Genomic DNA, 12,728 nt, shown 5'->3' with positions numbered 1-12,728 from the left:
CACTTCGCTACTTAAAAATCCCCTTAGACGCTTTAAAAAATTTTACTGGTTACATGTTTTGAGTTACAGAGGGGGTCTAGGGCCAAAATTATTCCTCTCGCTCCAACATTCGCAGTGTTACCTCACGTGTGGTTTGAACACCGTTTTCATATGTTGGCGGGTCTTACGTATGCGTTCGCTTCTGTGTGCGAGCTCACAGGGACAGGGGCGCTTTAAAAAAAAATAGGATTTTTAAAACAGCTTACCTGTAAAATCCTTTGCTTGGAGTACATCATAGGACACAGAGCCTCAAGTAATTACTTGGTGGGTTATGGGCCTACCTTCAGGTGTTGACACTGGTATAACCAATACAGGAAGTTGACTCCCCTATATAACCCCTCCTCCTTCCAGGAGTCCTCAGTTTTTGTAGCCATGCAATATAAGCAATATACTCTCACCCCATAAAACAGAGGGGCGGGAGCTCTGTGTCCTATGATGTACTCCAAGAAAAGTATTTTACAGGTAAGCTGTGTTAAAAATCCTATTTTCTTTATCGTACATCATAGGACACAGAGCCTCAAGTAATTACTTGGTGGGATGTCCCATAGCAATGCTACTTGAGGGGAGGGAGACACAACCCGTAGGGCACCCCCAGACCTTGAGGAATTATACTGCTGCCTGCAGCACACTGCGCCCAAAGGCAATATCCTCATTCCATCTTACATCTACTTGATAAAATTTTGTAAATGTATGCACTGAAGACCAAGTCATGGCCTTGCAGATCTGAGACATGGAGGCTTGGTGACGCACTGCCCAAGAAGCACCAACCGCTCCGGCAGAGTGCGCCTTAACTTGAAAAGGGGGAATCTTTCCCTTTAAATCATAAGTTTGAATTATAACTTGCCGAATCCACTTAGCCACAGTGGATTTTGACGCTGGCTGTCCTTTTTTAGGATCCTCTGGCAGAATAAATAAGACATCAGTCTTACGAATCTGAGCAGTTTTCTTTAAATAGATCTTCACTGCTCTCACCACATCAAGACAATGTAGTGACTTTTCTTCTTTGGAACATGGTTTTGGAAAAAACGATGTCAGGAAAATATCTTCATTCGGATGAAAGCCTAAAACCACTTTTGGCAAAAAGCCTGGACGAGGGCGTAACACCACTCTGTCCTCATGAATAACCAACATGGTTTTGAAAAAAAACGGCAGGACAATATCTTGGTTCAGGTGGAAACCTGAGACCACTTTTGGTAAAAAACCTGGACGAGGGCCCAACACCACTCTGTCCTCATGAATAACCAAATATGGCTCTTTGCAGGAAAGAGCAGCCTATTCTGAAACCCTCCTTGCTGAGGATATAGCAACCAAAAATATCAGCTTCCTAGTCAGAAGGACTAAGGGAACATGCTGTAATGGTTCGAATGGCGGTTTTTGTAACATTGACAAAACTAAATTCAAGTTCCAGGGGCTTAAGGGTGATTTAACTGGCGGATTAATCCGCATCACTTCTCGCATGAAACCCCGGACTAAAGAATGCGTAGCAGTGGTCTTTGAAATAAAATTGATAAGGCTGAGACTTGGCCCTTAATAGTACTCAGGGCCAACTTCATCTCTACGCCTACTTGTGGAAAGGCAATTCTGCCTAGAATATATCTCCGAGGGTGCCAACCCTTAGATTCACACCAGGAAACATAAGCTTTCCAGACTCTATAATATATAGCTCTAGAAGCTGGCTTCCTAGCATTAGAGTAGAAATAACTGCCCTGGATAGCCCACGTCTTTTCAGAATGTGGGTCTCAATAGTCAGGCCGTTAAATTTAGCATTCGTAAAGTAGGATGGAATATCGGCCCCTGTGAGAGCAGGTCTGGCCTTAGTGGAAGGGACCACAGATCCTCCACTGCCATCTTTACGACCTCTGCATACCATGACCTTCTGGGCCATGCTGATGCTGCCAGAATTACCGGTTTTCTTTCCAGCTTGATCCTGCAAAGAAGTCAAGGCAGCAACTGAATAGGGGGAAATGCATAGATCAGTAAAAGCTGATCCCACAGTATCAACGCATCTTTTCTGCATGCGAATGGATCCTTTGTTGTGGACACAAAGTTGACTAACTTTATGTTGCACTGGATGCTAGAAGATCTACACCTGGAGTCCTCCATCCTTGACAAACAACCCGAAACATGTCGGGGTGAATAGACCATTCCCCTGGGAATAATCTGCTGGCGGCACATGTAGTGCGCGTGCCAATTCTCTATTCCCGGAATGAAGACTGCCGATGGGCACGGAATATTTCTTTCAGCCCAAGTTAGAATATGGTTCACTTCTCTCTGCACTGAGAGATTCTTGGTGCCCCTTTTGGTGATTGATATAGGCCACAGCCGTGGCATTGACGGATTGGATCCTGTCGGGACAATCCCTTAACCTGGAAGTCCAGGCTTTTAGAACCAGACGCACTGCCCGAATCTCTAGGATGTGGATGGGCAAGCCTCTTTCGGTTCTTGAACACTGTCCTTGGACAGTTGTCTTCTGTCATTACCACTTTCCAGATAAGTGGTCTGAAGGATTTACCCTTTAGGACATTCTTTAGTAACCACCAATTGAGGCTTTGGGACACCCTTGGGGACAGCCGCACTGGCAAGTCCAAAGCTTGGATCGTTTTGTTCCAAGAAAATAGAATACTGTTTTGCAACAGTCTCGAATGGAACTGGGCAAAGGGAACTGCTTCAAATGAAGCCACCATCCTTTCTAACAACCTCATGCAAAGGTGAATGGAGGGACCTCCTTTTGACCTGACCATCTGCACCAATAGAGTGGTGTTTTTTTTCTCTGGGCAAGAAGACCCTTTTTCTGGGCTGTATCTATGATCAGACCCAAATACTGCAGCCCTTTTTTAGCGATTTTAATGGAGACTTTACTAGGTTGAGAATGCAATGCAACCCAGACCTTTCCAGGTAACTGGTTGTAATGCGTACACCTTACTCCAAACAGCGATTGGTCTATTAGCAATAGATCGTCTAGGTATGCCAAGACTGTTTAAGCCCTGTGCCCTTGACCTGGCTACAGGTGGGGCTAGCACCTTTGTGAACACTTGACGTGCTGTAGCTAGCCCAAAGAGCAAGGCTATAAACTGAAATGCTGCTGTTCTACTTTGAACCGCAGAAACCTTTGGTGAGCGGGAAATATATAGACATGCAGATATGCGTCCCTGATGCCGATAGGCGCTAGAAGTTTTCCTCCTTGCAGGATAGAAACTACTGACTTGATCGACTCCATAGAAAGGAGCAGATCTTCAGGAACTGATTTAGATTCTTTTAGATCTAGAATGGATCTGTTGAATTTCTGCGTGGCTCTGTACATGTACAGGAAAAAGGCAGTGAAGGTTCCAAGGAACCTAAGAAAAAACAGAAATATCAGCTGACTCTACTAGAGGTAGCTTGAAAGAGGCACAAATCATCTCTGTAAGATGTTTGTACCAGCAATTTCTCAGACTGCGAGGCTGAAAAAAAGTTCAACTCTAGTTGTCTCCTCTGCAGAGGAGTACTCGGTTTGCCTTTCTTTCCGATTACCTGAGGGTAATCTCAGGTGGGGGAGGGGATCTAACACGCTTCCCATCCTTGGATAGAGGATGTGATTAAAGTCGCTAATTTTCCTACTAGGCCCTGCAGGGCGGAGGAAAAACGCATCTTCCATCATGTATACAGGGGCTGAATATTTTCTCCTCTTAGGCTCAGTTTCCACTATTGCAACCCCAAAATGCGTGATTTTATCGTGATCCTTTGCTGCCGAGAATACGTCGGGGCGCGATTTTGATGCGACAGGAAACAAAGCCTGTGTATTCTAGAGGTTTATGGACCTCAAGTCGCATCAAATGGTACCAAAGTAGTGCAGGACCTTGAAGTCGCACAGATCTGAACAGTATTTCTTGGAATTCATGTCCTAGAGTCTGATGGTGGAGGCCGTCACCGCTGCCTAGAGGCAGCTGCCCCTGTGCAGGGGAAGAAATCTGTTTAAGTGACTTGTCCAAGGTCACAAGGAGCCAACGTGAGGACGAGGTCCCACGTCTTTCAGGAAGCCTCCCATGGCTACGCTGGTGGTCAGAGTAGTTAACCTGTGAGGAGTGGCTCCCTCACTAGTGAACGCCGTCTTGTGGATCTGAACCCATGTCTGTCAGGAAGTCTCCCATGGCTGCACTGGCCCTGGCCTGTGAGCTGCTGTGGCTTCACTTTAAATAAAAGGACATTTAAACCTTCTACTGGACAAAAGAGCTTTACTGCTAGAAATCATTTGGATGTATTTCACCAAACCTTCCCCAATGAAAAGGGAAACTAGTCAGACACCCTTTTTTGCAAGATGCTTTGGCTGACCAACCCTTTTAACCACAGGGTCCTAAGCATGTGTTTTAGCACAAGTGCAAGGCGAGACGCCTGGTGGATAGGGTCTTTTATGGCATCTATGGCGAAACATAGCGCCATTGGTAGGAGGATTTTAACAGAAAAATTCCAACTTCTTATCTGTTGGATGCTTAAGCAATTATGCATCTTGATGCTGGAAATCGCAGCGTCTACTGCTGGTACTTTCCAACCTTTGTGAATTTTTCCTTCATGATAGAGAACTGAGAAACTCTTTGGAGGGAAAAAAATGCTTATCCAGATGATCCCATTCAGCATAAATAAGCGCTGTAAAAAGGTTTTTGTTTTTGTTTTTTTTTGTTTTTTAAGAAAAACCAAAGAAGGGACCTGGACTTTCAGCTTACTCTGCTAGGAGTAATATAAAAAGTGGAATGAACCATCTCTGTAAGAGTTTGTACCATCAATCTGTCAGATTGTGAGGTTGCATAAGGTTCATCAACTGTTTCATCCACAGAGGAAAATTTGGCTTGTTTTCCCCCGTGATCACCTGAGGATAACACCTCATCCTGTGCCCACTGTTCCCTTTGAAAAAGGGGTTTGAGGTGGGGGAGGGGGATCTAGCATGCTTCCTATCCTCTTGGATGGAGAATGCGATTAAAGCCGCTAATCTTCCTTCTAAGCTCAACAGGGCAGAGGAGAATGCATTTCAGTCACATACACCGGGGCTGAAGTGTGAGAAGCAGTTGCACCACCAATTGCTTCCAATGACTCACCCTGGCTTGCCATGTCAGGTATCTCCGGAGAGGATGACAGTGTGGTGGCATGACTGGAGTTCCCAGCGCCTGGGGGTGGAATCCTTGGTACCTTTGTGGTACACTGGAAATCAAATGTGCTAAGCACAACAGCAGAGGCACTTTAACAAATTATGGTATTTGCTGAACAATAGTTTTAGCAAAAGAAAACAATGTCACCATAAGGATTAACCTTTGATACTGCGTACCATAATATTTCCTGTGCTTGAAATGCCTGTTTACACACCTTTACATGCCCAGTGCTCCAGTGTCTCTTAGTGTGACAGACTTCTGTCTTCAGCATATGAACTGAGAGTGTCTGTGGTAAGCCTCAGGTGAGAACCTGATTACACATAAGTGTCAGTGTTACCGCACCTCTCCAGGAGGAGAGGGGAGGGGGAGGGGAATTTTTATCAGCAGTGTTTGTTAAGCTCCTAGTTTTAAAGGAAGACTTCACTTTATACAAAAAAATGCAAATGGCTGGTTTTGTATGTTCATAAACTACTGCTGTAACCCCTTTAGATCCCTCAGAAGAGGAACACCATCTGTTCAATTAAGAACTCCCCTCTGGCTGCAGGGACCACACCCGCTGCTATAGCCAGACACAGAGCTGCTGAAAAAAGGCATCTTACTAGGCAAGTGTAATATACTCCCTCTAGAGGAGACATTTTAAGGCATACAGTTATACATTTTATATATATGTATTTTTTGGAGAAAAAGGCATAGGTGGACTTTTTACAGTTCCTAGGCTTCTCCCCTTACCTTATCCTCGCTGCAGGATACTGCTGATTTAACAGACAGATCCAACCTTCACCCATCACAGCGGGCAGCGTAGTTAAACCTTCAAAAACTGGGGCCCTTTTTAAAGGGGTTCCGCTCCTTTGGACTTGTATAGCACCCCTCAGGAACAACTTTAGGTAATATGAAAAACCAAAAAGAGTCCTGGTTCCTAGGGTCCAGCTCTCAAAGAGAAGCTTACAGGCAAAACCTCGTTCTTCAATGCAAGGCCCATGGCCTCAGTGGCGAGGATGGATCCGGTTGTGGAGTTTTTTTAAATCCAGCATGGATCCCTCCCTGGAGCTCATCAGAGCACATCTTCACTCGTGACCAACACCTTAGACACTGGCGAAAAAACTGAGGACTCCTGGAAGGAGGAGGGGTTATATAGGGGAGTCAACTTCCTGTATTGGTTATACCAGTGTCAACAAATGAAGGTAGGCCCATAACCCACCAAGTAATTACTTGAGGCTCTGTGTCCTATGATGTGCGATAAAGACATTTTTTTTATTATTGTTAATTTTACTTTATTCTAGCTTGATAATTCCCCCCCCCCCCCCAAAATTTTCTTGATCGCTTTTATTTCTATTACAGGGAATGTAAACATCCCTTGTAATAGGAATAAGCATAACAGGTGCACTTTACAGTGAGATATGGGGTCAACAAGACCCCACATCTCACCTCTAGGCTGGGAAGCCTGAAATCAAAAAGATCACCGCTTTCCAGCCGAAACGGCACCTTTTTTTTTAATACAGAGGCTGGGCGTGATGTCATAACATCGCGCCCAGCCTCCGAACGATCATAGAGACTCCGGCAACCATTTGGTCCGCTGGAAATCTCTATGCTCAACACCCGGGGCTGGCGGATCCTGTGTTCGACTCGCCGATCGTAGTGGCGAGTCGGTAGAAGCACCGGAGGGCGGCGGGAGGGGGGACACGCCCCCTCTCGTCTCCCGTAACAACGATCAAGCGGTAGAACATCCGCTATGATCATTCTTATGGTGCACAGATTCGCCAGCTCTAAAAGACGATATCTGAATGATGCCTGTAGCTACAGGCATCACTCAGATATCCCCGCTCAAAGCCGAGGATGTCATTTGGCGTACGGCGGGCGGGAAGTGGTTAAAAAAATGTTTTTGATCACTTTTTTTCTATTACAAGGAATATAAACATCCCTTGTAATAGGAATACTGCGTGACGGAAAAACAAACAAAAAAAAAAAAACAGGACGATCTCGGCTTTCCAGCCGAGTACATGGCAGTATTTACAACTGCCAGGCTGGGCGTGACATCATAACATCGTACCCGGGCCTCCGAGAGTCATAGAGATGACCGGGGACCATCTGTTTCCCCAGACATCTCTATGGTCAACTTCCGGCGCCGGTGGATTCCTTCTCCGGTTCGTGGATCGCATGGGCAAGCTGGTAGAAGCACCGGAGGGCAGGGAACTGCCGCTATGATTGATCTTACGGTGCGGGGAATCGCCGGCTGAAGAGAACGATACTGGGTTGACGCCTTTAGGTGCAGACATCATCCCGGTATAACACTGAAAGAGGAGGACGTCCATGTACGCTCTCCCGGCTGGAAGTGGTTAAACTGTTTTAAGTGCTATTGTAGTGCTATAACTTATAAATAAACCATACGGATTTCACTATGGGAGGCTGTTTCTTCCAATGTCTTACTGATGGCCGAAGACATGGTGATTTGATCCTGCTTGGTTCTGGAGCTTCCTTTGCCAAATTCTTACAAACGACCATTGGGAGATAATCTGCTGTATGTGGATCGGAAATTACTTGATGGAAGTCTTTGGACACTGCACTTTTATGTGATTTTTTGGACGTTGAACTCTTAACCTTGATACCCACTGGAGGAATCCAGGGGCAGTTACATGTTTATTTGTATACACTTTAGGAGTACTGTATATAATTTTATAAGATTGCATGTTTATTTATGAAAATTATTTTCATGTCAATCCACTTAAGACATCTAGTGGTCATTTATGACATTGCACTAAATTGTGTTTATGTTGATTTATGTTTTCACATATTAGTAGGGTGCGTGGTTTATTATAATTTTAATTTACAAATTCCTATTTTCCCAGTTTTAGTGATCCTGCGAGCACAGTAGATTTATTTTGTTCTAAGCCAACATAAAGATAAAGCATTATTGCTAACTGGATGCATTTTTTTTTGTATCATTTTCTTCTCTATGAACTCTAAAGACTGTTCCCATGCAAATCACAGTATAAAGCAAGGGTCTCCTAACTTTCTAAGCAAAAGGCAAAATTTAGACTTTAGGGGTGGAATAGTGCCCAAAAGACCAGATAAAAAGGTTTGCAAAGAGCTAAAATCAGGGTCGTGGGCCTCAGTTTAGAAACCACTGGTGTAAAGGCTTGAATGTTTATTTAGGATTTGTGTTCTTTGCCTCATGTTTTACATGTCTGGCTGTTACCAAATTTTTCCTAACATCTACAGCATCAGTTTCTCCCTAACATCTGCAGTACTAAACAGGAACAACAAAAGAACCACAAATCCAAACTTTCTAAAGAATTTCCATAAGCAAAGCTAAAACCCATTTATTAGTTTGATATTGGGTTAATTACAATATGTTTTTAACCAAAGTAATAAGGAAGAACACACCTGTTCAAGGTTTTCTAATTGATCAGATACTCTATAGAAAAATGAATTCGCTCTGATCAAGTTAAGGGGCCAGATTAACCACAGATTAAAGTGATTATAAAGGTTAAATTTTTTTTCCAAAATAACAAACATGTCATACTTACCTGCTCTGTGCAACAGTTTTGCACAGAGATGCCCCGATACTCCTTTTCTGAGGTGCCCTGTTGGCGCTCCCGCCTCCTCCTCTTCATTGAGTGGCCCCACGGAGAGCCACAGTCCATGGGGGCACTCGTGCGGGCGCATACCCGAGTCCCGCTGCTGCATCCATTGATAGAGACAGCAGGACTCGGCCCTGCCCCCGGCTCCCTTGTCACTGTATTTGCCAATGGCTCCTGCTGCCATCAATTAATCCAATGAGGACCCGAGACAGCGGCTGGAGCTGCTCGTTACTGGAACAATCGGGTTCAGGTAGGGGGGCAGCTGAAGCACAGGAGGTTTTTCACCTTAATGCATAGAATGAATTAGGGTGAAAAGCCTCAAGGGTTTACAACTCCTTTAAAGTGGATGTAAACCTGATTCATGAAAATTTGAGCTGGGCACATCTGCAGTGTTTTTTTTATCTCTCTTCAAAGCACTATGTCCTGTAGCCTGCTCTGTTCTTCTGTTATCAGCCTGAAAACTTTTGACACGCTCTCCAAGACAAGAGATAGAAGTGGGTGTGGGGGAGGTTTCTATAAATAGATTAGCACACTGCTAAACTATTATTCAAGGCAACCACTGCATGTGTGGGGAGGGGGGTGTGCGCCTTTACTCCAATCAGCTGTCTCAGGGTCTAGAAATAATCCACTCCTACAGGGGAATGAGGAAAAAAAAAATATCTAACAGGACGTGCACTTTCTAAACAGTATATAAAGGTGAAGACAGAAGATATACATGTAAAACTTATGTAGGGAGATTTGTTTCATCTCTGTATCTGAGGCTGTTCACTGCACTGGGTATATGTGAGGGTTTACACCCACTTTAAGTGTCACTAAACCTAAATTTTAGCCATTATATATAAAAGGATGGTATTCACTTATCTGTACAACCTATTCATTATGCATGTCGTGATTGTTAGTAATAACCTGGTCGAGCCTGCAGATTTACTTGACTTCTCTATTCAGCATAGCAATGGAATACTAGGCGATTCTGTGTATTATCCAGTGCCATACTTATTGCCCGTGCTATGGCAAATTCCTCTTTAGAAGCTGTGCACCTGCATCTTTCAGCTCTTTGGAAGCCACCCAAGTGACTGTTTACATCATCCTTCAGGTGGCAACAGCAGGTCCTTGACATCTCATCCCACTACCCTTCTATCCACCCCACTTGTTAATGCAGAGTGTCTTCAGCAAGGACAGCCGATAGTCTTCTTCCTGCTAGCAGTCCCTTATGTGATGTAGACAGACACCGCCCCACTTGACAAAGCAAAGCGACTCCAGCAGATGACAGACAATGCCTAGTCCCTGCTCGATGCCCCTTATGTGGCGGCAGCAGGTACCACCCCATTTGACAGAGTGGCTCCAGCAAGGATGAGTGACAGTCTTCTCCCTGCTAGACGTTCTTTACATGACATCAAAGGCTATTCTGAACTTTCTGCTTTGCTATGCCCACCCCTCACAATACGCTATAGGGAAGGAACTAAATGTCATGTGACTACAGCAGAGTGCACATAAAACAAGGGATTTAGAAATAAGATTTTTTTTTTAATGTATTAACTGTTGTTTCTAGTGTTCTATTTATTGAGGGTACATCTAAATAGGTGGAAGTTTAGATTGGGAGAATATATGAATTACATGATACCTGGTGGATCAGATATCTTCTAAATAAAACCATACAAACCGCAAATCTTCAGAACGTGATTCATCAGAGCCATCACAAATGTGTGCTTTGACACCGCTGTGCTAATTGCCTTCTCTTTTACTTTTCATTGTGATGAATGCAGCAGGAGGTTCAGAACTATTACAGAATAGACCAAACTGAGCAAGATGACCTTCCCTCTAGGGTTCTAGAGAGCGTAAAGAATTATCTCTTCCCTCACAAAAACATTGCTTCTGAGGTTTTTTACCCATTAAAAAGGAGAATTGTGACAGTGTATGTTTTACCAGAGAAAATCCATATCTTACTTTTCCAGAGTAGCCAACAACTGGTCTGGTTCAGGACTATCCTGTATTTGTATCATCTGTTCACGGCTCAGACGAATGATATCGCACAGTGACTGAGAAGCGTTGGAATGTTGCTGAAACACAAACAATACAGAAACAGAAACGTTTGAAAATGTAAGTTTAACAATGTTTTCTAGCATTAAAGCTGAACAAACTACATCTGAGCACCGCAAGCCAAAAACCCTATTAAATTAATTTAAAATATATTCAAAGCAAACTCCCCCATTCATCCATGTCTCCATGCGTTATTTGGCTGAGAAATCACTTTCAAAAACACCCCCTAGCATTTCTGGCCAAGCCATCTTGAGTAAAGGCAGATGATTTGTGTAGTCTTTACTTCCTGGAATTTATCTGCCCTTAGCTCAGGAATGCAGATAGCAGGGTGTGCTTAGCTGAGAAAACCCCTCCCCCTTATCTGAAGACTTCTGGATCATATAACATTTGCCAAGCCTGGAAACCAAGAAGTAACTGAAGAAATGTAAAAGAAAAAAAAAAAAAGTTTAAGTAAATGAGGGAGGGTCCAGAGGTAGAGATAGTCAGCGGAGAACGTATTCCAGATGGTAGTATTGGGGGCATTATTGGTAGGTTGACCAAAGTACATAAACCCAAGGTAAGTATAGTAGCAAGTCCTAGTTGTAATCTCACAACACCCAATAAGAGGATAATATGTGACCAATCTTAACTACGTGGCAAGTTCACCAATGCCAGGAGCCTGGCGGACAAGATGGGTGAACTAGAGATACTATTGTACGAGGAGGATTTGTTTTTTGTGAGAATTTCAGAGACCCGGTTCAACAGCTCTCATGATTGGCTGCCAAACATTCAAGGGTAAACCCTTCATCGCAAGGATAGAGAGGGTAAAAAAGGCGGAGGGGTATGCCTATATATCAAGAATAATGTACAAGTGAATGTGAGAGATGACATCACTAAGGGAGCTAGGGAGGAGGTGGAATCCTTATGGGTGGAGCGCCAAAGGGATGACGCTAAGGGGAAAATAATACTGGGAGTATGCTATAGGCCCCCTAACCTGAGGGAGGAAGGGGAGACAGATCTATCACAATTTGGATTAGCAGCAAGGATGGGAAGTGTTACCATAATGGGGGATTTTAACTATCCAGACAGGCTGGGCAGAGGGAACCGCGCATTCATCTAAGGCTCGCCAGTTCCTAAATGTCTTGCAGGACAATTTTATGGGTCAGATGGTAGACGCACCAACTAGAAATAGTGTTACTGGATCTACTGATTACCAACAATACAGACCTGGTCACGGATGTGGAAATACGAGGCAATTTAGGTAACAGCGATCACAGGTCAATTGGCTTCAGTGTAAATCACACAAATAGGAAACATAAGGGGAATACAAAGACACTGAATTTCAAAAGAGCCAACTTCCCTAAACTATGAGCCTTGCTAGAAGGCATAAATTGGGATAAAATCTTAGGAACAAAGAACACGGAGGAGAGATGGGTTTGCTTTAAGAGCAAAATAAATAAGGGCATTAGCCAATGCATCCCATTGGGTAATAAATTTAAAAGGGAGATCAAAAGTCCTAGATGGCTTAACTCCAATGTAAAAATGCATATAAAAGCAAAGGAGAAGGCCTTCAAAAAAATACGAGGTTGAGGGATCATCATTAGCATTCAGAATGCAACAAGAAATGTAGTGGTGCAATAAGGACGGCTAAGATAGAACATGAAAGACACATAGCGGAGGAGAGCAAAAATCCCAAGAAATTCTTTAAGCATGTAAACAGTAAAAAAGGAGGACAGACCATATTGGTCCCATAAAGAATGAGGAAGGACATCTGGTTACAAAGGATGGGGAGATGGCGGAGGTATTGAATTTATTCTTCTCAGTTTTCACGAGGGTATCGGGGGGCTTCAGTAACCAAAACTGCAGTGATTATCCTCATGACACATCACAGGAAGCACCTCCATGGTTAACAGAGGACAGAATTAAAATTAGACTTGGGAAACTTAACATGAATAAATCACCGGGACCAGATGGCTTG

At 43.8% G+C, this 12,728-nt stretch overlaps 1 protein-coding gene across 4 annotated transcripts in view; it reads right to left on the bottom strand.

Moving 5' to 3' along the window:
* Nucleotides 1-12,728, bottom strand: part of PPP6R1 (protein phosphatase 6 regulatory subunit 1) — a 319,943-nt gene that overhangs the window by 207,455 nt on the left and 99,760 nt on the right. For all 4 annotated transcript variants that reach the window (XM_073602816.1, XM_073602818.1, XM_073602817.1 and 1 more), the window contains exon 6: nt 10,679-10,791. In XM_073602816.1, coding sequence (XP_073458917.1) covers nt 10,679-10,791 — 113 coding nt within the window. The remainder of the gene's footprint in view (nt 1-10,678; nt 10,792-12,728) is intronic.

The sequence above is a fragment of the Aquarana catesbeiana genome, linkage group LG10 (genome assembly GCF_042186555.1).
Source record: "Aquarana catesbeiana isolate 2022-GZ linkage group LG10, ASM4218655v1, whole genome shotgun sequence".
Lineage (NCBI taxonomy): Eukaryota > Metazoa > Chordata > Amphibia > Anura > Ranidae > Aquarana > Aquarana catesbeiana.
This window is presented reverse-complemented; position numbering and strand designations above follow the sequence as displayed.